This window comes from Oryctolagus cuniculus, chromosome 17, assembly GCF_051225735.1.
Source record: "Oryctolagus cuniculus isolate XC-2025 breed Fujian yellow rabbit chromosome 17, ASM5122573v1, whole genome shotgun sequence".
Classification (NCBI taxonomy): domain Eukaryota; kingdom Metazoa; phylum Chordata; class Mammalia; order Lagomorpha; family Leporidae; genus Oryctolagus; species Oryctolagus cuniculus.
In genome coordinates, this window is record NC_142883.1 from 48242802 (window position 1) to 48255929 (window position 13128).

General features: G+C 58.7%; 1 protein-coding gene across 7 annotated transcripts in view; it reads left to right on the plus strand.

The window, feature by feature from the left end:
* RAP1GAP2 (RAP1 GTPase activating protein 2) overlaps positions 1–13128 on the plus strand; it is a 217900-nt gene that overhangs the window by 61657 nt on the left and 143115 nt on the right. Inside the window, exon 1 of one of the 7 annotated variants that reach the window (XM_051824521.3) lies at positions 5062–5462. The exons of the other annotated variants lie outside the window; for them this stretch is intronic. Within the exon in view, the coding sequence (XP_051680481.1) occupies positions 5356–5462 (107 nt within the window). The 5' untranslated portion in view covers positions 5062–5355. Of the gene's footprint in view, positions 1–5061; positions 5463–13128 lie in introns of those variants that run through there. 7 annotated transcript variants of the gene reach the window in all.

Here is a 13128-nt window from a genome sequence, read left to right on the forward strand (position 1 = left end):
GGACAGCTGGGCTTTTTCAGATTTCAGATGTTTTGAATGAATGTTGGATGCACATTTTTCATCCAAGTCTTTGCCTGGACCAGGTAGGCTCATTGAATCCTTGCAGTAACTCTAAGGGGTCGGCACAGTTACCCCCAGTTTACAGAGGGAGAAACTGAGGCACATGAGGTTGGTTTCTATCCCATAGCCACACAGATGCTGCCCCGCGTTGGTCTGCGTTTGTCCTCCCTCACTTTCTGTCTATGCACGGAGCTGCCTGCAGCCACTTCTCCAGTGGCCTGGCAAGTCCTCCGAGCATCTTAGCCCACGACAGCATCGATACTGGCCATCTGGGCTCTGGGTCACCAGAAGCGTACACTGGCTTTGCAAGGACGATGGTACAGAAGACGTTTTGGAGACATTTCTAGCCAAGGTCACTACAATCACAGCCAGGTAGCAAGCAAGCCAAAAGTTTTGTGACCCAAAGCCTGGAGCTGCTGGGAAATCGCACACAGGTGTGGTCCGCCCGCTCTGGCAGGAGGCGGCAGCGCAGGTGGCCTTGCGGGGTCTGTGAGAGGCTGCCGCGGTAGTGCACGCGCGGGATCCTCCGCGTTCTGTGCAGAGCCACGCAGAAGACAGTGCTGATCCCACTTTGCAGGATGTCGCTAAGCAGTGTTGCTAATGTTATGGAAAGACAGCTTCCCTCTCGCTTTTTCCACTCAGCCGCAGAAGCCCTGGAGTTGGAAGCGGCTTTGTGGGAAGCGGCAGCTGCTGAGGGGGCGGGGGGCAAGGGCCAGGAGGCCCGGGTGGGAGAGGGGGCTGCGGTGCTGGCTACCTGGCCGCTGTGTCTCCGGAGTGACCCCTGGGCAGCGCCCATGTCCAAGGTGCCCTTCCCGTTCATCAGGAATTGCACACACACAATCCTTCTGTGTGTTTCCACTGTGGGAAAAATTACAGTCATGCAGCTTAGCAAAAAAATTAAAAAAAAAAAATCTGTAATTGAACCAAAAAGTATGTTAAATGCCTTCAGTCGCCCAAACAGTATCTCAAGAACTCCTCCCTTTCTGTCTACCTCCTTTTTGTAGACCCCGACAGGAAATGAGCAGGCTCCTGCTTGGGGACTTTGGGCACCCCAGTATGTGCACCCCCGGGGGCCGAGTGCCGCCTGCCGAGTGAGCTCTGTGGGTTTCCTTCGCGTGGCTTCCTTTCCCTGCAGCTCGGAAATGCCGACAAGTCACTCACAGCGTTTCCAAAATCCGAGCCAGGTGTTGGATCCTCTGCTTAGGAAATGGGTGGCCCTAGTCGGGTAGAGCTGGCTCCGGTTTCTCAGGCTTGGAGCCCCTTACCCCTGCCTGGGGGTGCGCTCGCTGGTGCTGTCGCTGAGGGGCGGACTGCTTTGCGGTTGGTCCTGGGTCCCGGGAGGTGTTTGCAGTCGGAGACAGAGTCTATGCCTTTGGCAAAGATTCTGCTTGTGTCTCTCTTCTGCCTCAAATGACCTTCCCCGTTTCCCCCTCTCCCTCCTTTTACGGTAGTGTTCCCAGAGCCGCAACTCTGATGGTGCCCACCAGGGGGCGCCCATGCACCTGCCAACAAGCTGGTCAGGTGGATTCGTTACTAGGCTGGGCTGAGGTGTGAGAGGGAGCTTGGGAATGACTTCTCCGAGCAGGGCTGTGCTTTTGTGCACCCCAAAGGTCGAATACGTGGAGGCCCTGCCCACGCTTGCATGTTTATAGCTCTTGCATTGCTCCCCAGGTTGTGTGACCCAGCAGGTGGCCGGGAACGGTTCCAGGCAGAAGTGGGGTGGGGTGACATATACCCTAAGGCATCTGGTTTTCACCAAAGGCTTCCCAGCCCCTCCCACCCCTCGCTGCCCCCAGGGACGGTGGTGCTCATTTTGCAGAGCAGCGAAGCCCCCAGGAGTGGGAGGGCGTAGGCAGCAGGCTGGGTTGCGGGCTGGCGGAGGGGCCGGGTCCTGGTTTCACATGGATGTGCTTCCCAGGCCCGGAGGCCGCTTTCTTCCCGACCAAGCATGCGTGTCTGTCTCGGCCGCTGGGCCCTGCGGGCTGTGCAGCTGCCTGCCTTGTGTTCATGATCCACTTCCCTGCCACCTCCTTCCCGGCCCCCACGCAGGCCCCTCGGTTTTGCCTGTCCCCTGGCGCTTTCTTTGCGGGGACTGGGGGCTCTGGGGGCCCAGAGCAGGCCTGTGAGGCCCAGTGGGAGGGGACACTGTCACCAACCCCACGTCCTGTGCCCTGAATGTGTCCGGCCTCGCCCATACATCCCATGGTGCCCCGTGGGTGCGGCTGTAGAGCTCCACTGACTAACGTGAAAATTGCTCCCTTTCGTGTTCTTGCAAACTGTGAATTCTCCAAGGGCAGTGCCTTGTCTGGTGTGTCGCTAACACCTCACACTTGCCTGTTTTTAGTTTTTAGCAAAGGTGCCTCAGATCCAGAGGCTTCTATAAACATATTTCTTGTTTTGAAAGGCAGTAAGGGCTGGTGCCGCGGCTCACTAGGTTAATCCTCCGCCTTGCGGCGCTGGCACACCGGGTTCTAGTCCTGGTCGGGGCGCCGGATTCTGTCCCAGTTGCCCCTCTTCCAGGCCAGCTCTCTGCTATGGCCAGGGAGTGCAGTGGAGGATGGCCCGAGTACTTGGGCCCTGCACCCTATGGGAGACCAGGAGAAGCACCTGGCTCCTGCCATCGGATCAGTGCGGTGCGCCGGCTGCAGCGCACTGGCCACGGCGGCCATTGGAGGGTGAACCAACGGCAAAGGAAGACCTTTCTCTCTGTCTCTCTCTCTCACTGTCCACTCTGCCTGTCAAAAAAAAAAAAAAAAAAAAAAAAAAAAGGCAGTAAGAGAGATCGTGAGCTCCTTTCCAGAGGTTCACTCTCCAAATGCCCACAACTACCCAGGACTGGGCCAGGTGGGAGCCAGGAGCCAGGAACTCAATCCTGTCTCCTGCATGGGTGGCAGGGACCCAACTGCTTGAGCCCTTGTCTGCTACTTCCCACAGTGTGCATGAGCAGGAAGCTGGAGTCAGGAGCTAAGCCAGGACTCAAATCTAGGCATGCTCATATGGGATTTGGGGTCCCCAGTGGGGTGTTAACTGCTGTGCCTGCCTCCAGGCTCAGAGCCTTTGTCTGGCAATAGCACTGAGGCAGAATTGAATAAATTTGTGTTTGTTTTCATGGAATAAATGGCAAATGATAAAGGACTTTCATTTAGGGTGGTGATGATGTTCTTCTGAAATTAAGTAAAAAAGCAAGCTGATTTGATTACAGCAAAATAATATGTAAGTGGCCGAGCAGGAGGACAGGGAGACAAAGTGTAGTGGAGGTGGTGCGCCAGTGGCTAACTCCGCCAGGCTGCGCCGAGCGCGGGGCTGGAGATGGTGTTAGCCCCGCTTGTTCCGGCAAGGGTGGTATTCATTTCTGCCCAGTCCCTTGCACAAGGCTGGCCGCCCTGTGACTGTTGAATAAGGCTGGTGGACTGGGCAAGCCTCAATGAGGCAGCCATCACCTCCCTGGCTTCCTCTGTGGGCGTAGGTGTGGCGGGCTCTGGGGGCTGCAGCAGCAGGTAAGCTGGAAAACCCATCTGTGCTCCTAGGGTGGGAGGCAGGGCCAGAAGGAGGGGCTCCAGAAACTTCCACTGCTTAGGGACCTGGAATTAGGGTCTGAGAGGTTGTGACCTTTAGGGACGGCCTGGCCCCTCAGAACAGGAATGAATGTGGGAAGATTTTACACCTGCATGTCCGCGTCCTGTTATCTGGCTGTGCACTGGACTCAGATGAGCTCTGCCTCCCCCCAGCAGAGCCAGCCACACTCTCAGTGGCTGGGAAGGGAGATGGAGCCTCCACCCCTCGCTGGGCTGGGCTGAGGGCAGTGCCACATCGCCCTCTGTGCCACGGGGCTGCAGTGGTCCCTCAGGTACCCTGGGCAGTGGCCGAGGCCCTTCCTGCCCATTCCCCACTCTTCTCCCAGACCGATCTTCAAGTCACTGCTGGTGTTCTCCTTGCAGCCTGCCCAGCTGCCCATCCCAGGGGTGGGGCCTGGGTCATTCACATCTCCAGCTATAAATAGCTGTCCAAGACCATATCTGCCATCCCTCACCACCCAGGCAGGCCCAGGGGAGCCCAGGGCCATTGCTAATGGATGCTTCATAACCAGAGCAGGTGCATTTCGGACCCGCTTCGGTGCTCCCTCCCCTCCACCCCAGCTCCAGCCCACTGGAGAGGCGGGTTGGGAATTCATTTGTCTGCTGGCTTCCCCTCCAGCCCGGCCCCCTTCCCTGCCTGGATTTTCTGTTTGCTTGAACACCAGACTATATGAAAAACAAGGCAAATTGCCTCTGGAACTTCCTAGGCCCCGACAGGGCTGTTTCCAGAGACAGACTAATTGGCTCATTTTAATTCCCTCCAACCCCCTGCCCGATTCCTTTCCCCCAGGAGGAACAAAAGGGGTTAGTGCAGGGGCCGCCAGGGTCTAGGGGACAAGGCAGCAAAAAGCGGTGGATGTGGGGGACTTAGGAGCGATCCCCACTTCTCCCAGGAGCTGGAGTGACCTTCCCGCCTTGGGTGCATAAGCGAGGACGTGGCTCGCCCGCCAGCCGCATGCAGAGGGCGGCGTGGGTGCCGCAGCCCACGCGGGGCCCCGAAGCCGGTGCCATCGACTGGGGACGCCCGATCGTGTCTCCCTGGCGACCTGGCGGTCCTGGAGAAGTTGGTTGCTGACCCGAGGTTGTACCCCACTCCCAGGGAGGGCCCGCAAAACGGAAGCTGACGGGGAGCAGACCCAGCCCCGGCCCTCCAACCCACAGACTTCAAGAACGTGAGAGGAAGCAACGGCCCGGCACGGGGCGGCGAGCGCAGGGCGCGCGCTGCCTCCCCGTGCCCGTTCTCTCCTCCTCTGCTTTAAAGGCAGTGACCGCATCGGAGAAGTATCCGGGCGGGCGGGTGTCTTTGCCCCGGGCGGGAGCCGCGGGAGCGCAGAGCGGTGGCCCGAGAGGGCGGGCACGGGCAGAGGGGCCGGGCCGGGCGGACCAGGGACTCCTGTGGCCGGGGTGCGGGAGGCGGGGCCGGGCGGGGTCCGTGCGCGGGCGGGCGGCGCATGTGAGCAAGAGCCGGGAGCCTGCGAGCCTCGGAAATGCCCGCGCTCGGGGAGTGGACGCCGGCTGCCCCACGGGCCCCCGCGGAGACGCTGAAGGTCGCCAGGAAGTGAGCGCCCGGTCACCTGACCCCCGGGGCGCACCTAGGCGGGGCGGGGCCCATGCGAGGCGGGCGGCCGGGGCCGGGGTGCGGGCAGCGTGGAGCGCGCGGAGCCGGGGCGGCGGGGACGCGCGGCGGGCGAGGGCGCGGCTGGGCACCGCCGGCCTCGCCATGTCCCAGCCGGCGGAGAGGATGCACTGCCGGAAGGCGGGGATCCGCGCCGCCGTGGTGCTCATCGGACTCCTGCACAAATCCCGCAAACAGAACAAGGAGAAAAGGTAACACCAGCCGCGCCGCCTGCGCGTCCCTTGGCTCCTGCTCTCTTCGGGGCAGACTTTCTGGACGGGCATTCGGCCCCGTATCGGGTGGGGGAAAAGCGTCCTCCGCGGACACCAGCGTGGGATGCGAGTCCGGGGCTTCCCTGTGGACGCCCAGGCGGCGGGGGAGGCCCCCCGGACTGAGGGGCTCAGAGCTCTCGCCCCCGCAACCTTGGCCATTCGCGGCGCCCTCCCCGCCGCCTGCAGCGCGGGGTGCCCCGCGCCAGCTTTGGGCGGCAGTGGCCGGCGCGGCTTCTGGGCAACTTGGCTGGAGCTGAGGTCCGCGTGCTCCGTCCGTCGCGATCGGTGCCCGCGGGCGAGGGGCGAGGTTGCGGGGCGCCCACCGCCGCCCCACTCCTTTCCTGGGGTTCTCAGTCGCGGACTCTTCACCTTCCGTGGGTTTGCTTCTTGGTGTGGAAAATAATTTTGTCAGGCAGTTTCAGAGATTCGTGGAGACCTGGGGCTGAGATGCGTGTGTGTGTGTTGGGGGGGGGGGTTGGAGTGGGCGAAGGAGCCCCTGAGAGAGCGTGCTGGGGTCTAGCCCCCAGATGCTGGCCTGACAGCCCCCAGGGGCTGGCTGTGCAGGTGTTGGCTCATACCTTCTTGTTCCTGCCGGGTAGGGTGCGTCCCCAGCCACTGAGGGGCGTTGGAGCCCACTGCCGGCAGCGGTGTTGCTGGGACTGGGGTGATGCCCAGGGGGGCCTTGCTGGGTTCTGACTTCCAGAGGCCTTTGGAGTGTTTGGTGCTGTATTCTCCACATGACAAGGGCTGGGGGCAAGGGCAGCCCCCTGGAGCCGGGCATTCCCTGGACCAGCCCAGGAGCTGGGTGTGCCTGGGCAGGGGGTTGGAGAAGGTGGATGGGTTGCCCTGGTGGGGGCCCCTCCTGTCCCGGCTCCCCATAATGTCTCATAAAACAGTTCCCACACATGGGCTGACTGTCCTGTGAAATGACTTCAGGTGCTTAAACATGGTTGAGTCACCCAGTGAGAAAGTTTTTCCCGTTTTTAGTTGTATAGCAGTCTGTGTAATTTCTCCAGTGGGAAAGTCTCAGATTGGCTTTAGCACCTTTTAAACATCTGCTCTTCTCTCTTTTGTAACAAAGGCGGATCAGACCCCTGGGTGAAGCCCTGTGAGCCTGAACCATGCCTGTCTAGAAGGTAGATTGTTTTGGTTTTCTTTGTATTTTTAGGATTCCCTCCTAGTTAGGGCTGGTGGTATTGATTTTCCCATTTGTGGTAGTGACATAAAGCGTCACTTTAAATGAAATCCGTGGAGTCCGCAGAATGAGTCTGTTGAATAGGACGCGTTGGCAGTATGAATGGTGTTGAACAGAGTGGAAGTGCCGCAGCTGGCTTAGGGATGCCGGTGCTGGGGACAGGTGTGTCCAGCAGACCAGGCTGCCCGCAGAACCCTGGAGCCCCTGGCTCCAGATCTGGGCCCCCAGTGCCTCTGCCCCTCACTCCCCTCCCCTCCCCTTCCCTTCCCTACTATGTTTTGTGTGACCCCCGGAGGGAAGATGGGAGGGTCTGCTTCGAGAGTGACAAGGAGATTACTGACGAGGCAGACCGACCATTCCTGACCCTGGGGGCAGCCCGCGGGGGTGTTGGACAAGCCCCTGCTTGGGGCCCTCCAACTTCTGCTGCTGGCTCCGTCCCGGCTCCCGGGCATTGCCATAGTGGTTTTTTTTTTTTTTTTTTTTTTCCTTCCCACCCTGGGTTTCAGTTTTTGCCTCCACACAAAGAGCTTGTGAGGCTCAAGTGAGAGGCCAGGGTGGAAAGACTAGATGCAGAGCTGCCTGAGGATGCAGGGCCTTGCTCAGCCCCTGGTGCCCAGCGTGGCGTGTCTGGTGGCGACTGCCTCAGTCATGTGGTCAAGACCAGCCACGCAAGGCTAAGGAGGCTGCTGGGCGCGCCCCCGCTGGAGTCGGGGTGATGCGGCCCCTGGTGTCTTGCCCTCCTCCCTGGGAGCCGTGTGTGCATCCCTGCCTCTTCCTTCACGTCCCAGCGGCGTCTTGTCTGTCTCTCATTTGTGTCCCGGCTGCGGTGTCCTGTCCACCTCTGGTTTGTGTCCTGGCAGCGTCCCATCCGCCTCTCATTCGCGACTGGCGGCATCCCATCCGCCTTTTGTTCGTGTCCTGGCGGCAACCGTCCATCTCTCCCCGTCCATCTCTCGTTCGTGTCCCGGTGGCGTCCCATCTGTCTCTCGTTCGCATTCCAGCGGTATCCCGTCCATCTCTCTCGTTCACGTCCTGGTGGCGTCCTGTCCAGGCAGTGTCCCGTCCGCCTCTCATTCGTGTCCAGGCGGTGTCCCATCCGTCTCTTGTTTGCATCCCAGTGGTATCCCGTCCATCTCTCTCATTCACGTCCCGGCGGCGTCCTGTCCAGGCAGTGTCCCGTCTGCCTCTTGTTCGTGTCCAGGCAGTGTCCAGTCCGTCTCTCATTCATGTCCTGGTGATGTCCTGTCCATCTCTCATTCATGTCCCAGCGGCGTCCTGTCGATCTCTCGCGCTGGCCGTCCTGATGGTTTTGGTCATGGACTTGGCCCACCCAAGGGAGGACGAAGCTGGGTTTCTTCTGGCGACCTTTGTTTCCCTTGCCGGACTAGGGAGCTCCTTTGTCTCGGAGCAGGAGAACTCAGCGCAGTGCACTATTGACCCTTGCTCTGCAGGAGCCAGCTGGCCCGGGGAGCTGGGCAGGCTGCAGCTGCCGGCCTGCCTTCAGCAGTCCCCGAACTCCACGCTGGGGGTCAGATTTGCTGAGTCCTTCCTTCCTCCCCGGCACGTCGCAGGGGGCGGCTCAGGCTCAGGCCGCTCCTCGGCCTTCCACACGCTATCGACCTTCCTGGCACCTCTAAGTGACAGGCGCGTGCAGAGAGCGCTCCTGGTATCTTGCCTCAAGGGCTCCAGGGATCACATGTGGCTTGCAGTACTGTCCTGGTGGTCCTTGTCACCCTACTGCTGTCTCCAGGCTACGTGGAAATACTGCATAGTAGGCGGCAGGTGAGTGTGACATGGAGAACGGTGACGAGACAAACATCCCATGTAGCCCAGGCCAGGGGACTCCCACACAGCTCCCAAGAACTGTATTCAAAGCTCTGGGCTCACTTTGCCTCTTGTGGCCCTCCTCATCCTCGATGCGACCATTGTCTTCAGGAGTCAGGGGCCAGGCGGGAGCTTCTGCCTCTTTTTGGCTGTCTCCCCGCGTTTCTGTCGCGTGGGATCCTGCACGAGCGGTGACGTGTGTGTGAGGGGATCCGATCCCATTCGGACACGGCTCTGGGAGGCAGCTGCATGCGGTCGTCCTCTGAGACTGCAGCTTGGAGCCATTGCAGCGGCCACATCTTTGGAAGTGCTCTGATGTCCAGGGACAGCTTTCTCGGTCACACAGAAGGTGAGGCAGAGGTCCCAGCATCCCCTCAATGGGTACAGAAATGGGGGTGGGGGGCTTGGCCCTCCCAGGGGGGAAACCGGTGCCTTTGATTGGGAGGACGGTGGCAGAGGAACCTGAAAGATGTAGGCAAATCAGTGTGGCCTTGACCCTGACCTGAACCAGACTGAGACCAGGGAGCATAGAGGAGGGGCCAGTGTGGTGGTGCCACGGGTTAACCTGCCACCTGCAACACGTGGCATCCCCTGTGCGTGCAGGTTTGAGTCCCACTTCCCATCCAGCTTCCTGCTCATGCGCCTGGGAAGGCAGTGGAGGATGACCCAAGTGCTGGGCCCCTGCACCCACGTGGGAGGTTTGGCTGGAGTTCCTGGCTCCTGGCTTCGGGTCAGCCTAGCCCTGGCTGTTGCAGCTGTTTGGGGAGTGAACCAGCAGATAGAAGACCTCTCTCCCTGTCTCTCCCTCTCTCTCTCTGTATAACTTTGCCTTTCACATAAATGTCTTAAAAAAAAAGAGAGAGAGAAAGACTGGTAAAAAGTGAGCTTAGAGGAGAAAAAATTGCAGTTTTTTTCTTTGGGACGTGTGAGGAGGAAGAAGGGGATTCCCTCCTCATTGAGCAGGGAGAGCAGTGAGCCCGTGAGCGGGAGCCGCCCTCGCCGTGGGCAGCGCCTGTGGCTTGTGAGAGGAAGCCGGCCCGAGCTATTCAAAGTTTTTGCTGCAGTTCCCAGGCGTACACAGAATCCGGGGGAATAGCAGCCGCTGCCGGCTCCCAGGCCAGCTGCAGCACTGACCGGCTCCACTGGAAGAGTGGCCCGAAGTGCAGTCGTGGGGTGTTTGAGGTTGGGGTGTGTTCTGGGGCCTGTGTCGTGAGATGCTGTCATCCTTGAGGGAACACACCCAGGTGGCTGTGACGTCACCAGGGGCAGGATCCTTTCTTTCAGATTTATTATTTTTATTTATTTGGAAATCAGAGGGAGAAAGAGACAGAGACGGACAGACGGATGCACAGACAGATGGCTCCAGTCTGCTGGTTCATTCCTCAAATGCCCACAGAGGCCAGATCTGGGCTGTGCTGAAACCAGGAGCCCCAAGACTCCATCTGGGTCTCCTGCATAGGCGTCAGGGCCCCGAGTCCTGAGCCATGTTCTGCCGCCTGCCAGGGTGCTCATCAGCAGGAAGCTGGAACTCGAATCCCAGCACTCGCACGTGGGATCTGGGCATCCTAACAGCTGGGCCCAGGATGGGATCCCACGGGCTCACTGTCCCACACATGTCACATATGACTGCAGGGTCGCTGTGTGGTGCACAGCCGTGGTCCCAGACACTTAATTGCTTCATTCCTGAATATATTTCAGTTTGTATCTTGAAGGGAAGAATCTGGATTGTTTTACGGAGAACCTGGAGGGTGGTGTCACCTGCTGTCCTTCCCCGTGCTCTGCTGTCACCTGTGTACCGGGAAGTGGTGTTTAGCTCTAGGGGTGCTGTCAGATTTCGGCTTGAAGTTTTTTGTCTGGGGTTGACCAGACAGCGGAGTTGTCTGCTTGTCTTTGTGATGTTGGCAGCTGTTAGGGTTTGTCCCTCGGATTTGAACCTGATGGCAGGAGACCCACCTGTGTCCTGCCATTGATGATGGCCCCATGAGCTGCTGGGCTTGGGATCTGAGCCTGTGGGCAGTCCAGGGTGGGGCCTGGGCTTGGAGTCCCTGAGTCCCCGAGCTAGAAGGCGAGTGAGGTGGCGATGGATCCTCTCCCTGGCCCCGAGCAGAGGACTGCTTGCTAGGAGGAGCCGGGTCCTGCCCTTTCTGGATGCCACCGGGTTGTCTGCTGTTGCTTTAAACAACACATGTCTCCCTCGATCAGCGGCCCCCGTTGGCCTCCCTGACAGCCTGAGGAATTAAACCCTCGGGTACGAAGGGACAAAACTGGGGGCATGCGTGAGCTTGATTCCTCTTCAGTCGCTATTTTCATTTCCAAGCTGCTTGTCTCCCTTATCCAATCCCCTTACAGTTGAATTTAAAAGCTTTATTTTATTTATTTATTTGAAAGTCAGAGTTACACAGAGAGAGGAGAAGCAGAGAGAGAGAGAGAGAGAGGTCTTCCATCCGATGGTTCACTCCCCAGTTGGCCGCAATGGCCAGAGCTGTACCAATCTGAAGCCAGGAGCCATGAGCTTCTTCTGGATCTCCACGCGGGTGCAGGGGCACAAGGACTTGGACCATCTTCCACTACCTTCTCAGACCACAGCAGAGAGCTGGATCAGAAGTGGAGCAGCCGGGACTTGAACCAGCGGCCATATGGGATGCCGGTGCTTCAGGTCAGGGCGTTAACCCGCTGAGCCACAACACCAGTCCTGGTACAGTAGGGTTTAAACAAGTCGAGCAAGATCTAGACTCTGACCTGCGGGAAGCCCTCTGTAGGCTTCCTGCTGGCCTTAATGTGCAATCCAGCCTCTGTGGCTGGGCCTGCCCCGTGCTGTGTTCGCTGGTCTCACCTCCTATGACTTCAGCCCTCCTTTACCATGACCACTGTACTTCTGCTCCTGAAACATGTAGAGTTTGTTCCTGCCCCAGGCCCTTTGCACCTGCTTAATTAGCTGGTGCTTCTTCATCACTGGACCCTTAACTCCGATGCCATCTCCTCTTCAAAAGGACTTCCCTGACGCTCCAATCTAGCGTCTCACTGCAGTCCTTATAGCTTTACCCCGACTTATTTCCTCTGAGACACTTACTAGCTGATATTGTCTTGTTTCCTCAATAAACAGATTGTTGGCTGTTTCTTCCCCCGGACTGCGGACTGCCTGGGAGCAGGAACTTTGTCTTTCTTGCCCATGGGTCCCCACTGCACAGACAGGGCGATGCAGTCGGTCCTTGCTGAACCGCAAACGGGTGGGTGCCCGAGGGACACGGAGTCTGCCACTGCCTGTTTCCCCGAGGTCCTCTTCTGCAGCGCCCTCTGAAGCAGGCTTCAAAGCGTCCTTTAAAAATCACTTATCTACGTGAAAGGCAGAGCTCAAATGGTCACGACAGCCAGGGCTGGGCCAGCAGCCAGGAGCTCCATCCGGGTCTCCCACGTGGGTGCAGAGGCCCAAGCACTTGGACCATCATCTGCTGCCTTCCCGGGCACATTAGCAGGGAGCTGGATTGGAAGCGGAGCAGCCAGCCCTCTGGTAGGGGATGCCGGCGTTGCAAGTGGTGGCCTGGCCCGCAGTGCCATGCTTGCCCCACAAGTGCCCTTTCTTGTCTGAGGTCGGGCAGTCTCCAGCAGACTGTGGAGAGAAATGCAGGTGACGCTGGCACCGGCGGGGCGCTGTTGCAGTTTTGTGACCCCTTGCCTGCCTCTGCGTGGATGCTGGCCCAGCCCCGACCATCCTGGATGTGGCGCTGGACACCAGGGCTGGCCCTGGCTCCTGGTTCCTAGATCTCAGGTCCAGGCGGAGGCAGGCTGCCTTCCTTTGTGCCAAGGAGGGGCCCGGTGGGCATCTGAATCAGTGACCAGTCACCATTAGCTGGGATCTATTTTTTTCCAAACGCGGTTTTATCTCTTTGGAGCCCGCGTGCTGCACAGATGGCTGCGTACCAGGATGTTGCCAAATAGAGAGCTTGCCAGGCCTGTTCGGTTAAACCAACGGCAGTCGCTTCTGTGCTGGGTGGGGGGCTTGCTGAAGAGCCCAGGAAGTTTCTTGGTCTTTTCGAGCCCAGGAGGCCCCTCCCCACCCCCTCCTCCTGCCTCTCCCCAGCAGACTGAGTGTCGTTGCCAACCAAAGTCACGCAGAGTGAGTGAGGTGGGCAAGGTGGCTTCAGGTGGCCCCTGCTTTGGGTTTAATAGCTATTTTAGAAAATGAATTCTGGCAAGCGACGCTGGTTTTCCGTGTGCGAGAGTTACATAACATTTTAAAAAAGCAAATTTGTTTAAGTAAAAAATTGTGAGTCAATTTGAAGAAAAGTGTTAAGAGAAGGTACAGGGATTTGGGAAGAATTGGGACGCGGATGTGAAAATGGCTGCAGTTTTGGGGACGTGGCGGGAGAGAGGGGGCCCCCTTCTTGTGTGTTAAGAGAGGGGCTGGCTCGCACCAGTGGCCTGGGATGTCTGAAGTGGGTGTGGCTGTGACAGGCCAGTGCTTCTGGAAGGTTACTGTTGGGTCCTCTGCTGAGAGCTTGCTTGTGTTTTTGTCTGACTTCTATCAATTTTTTAAAAAAGATTTATTTATTTATTTAAAAGGCAGAGGCAGGGAGAGAGAGAGAGAGA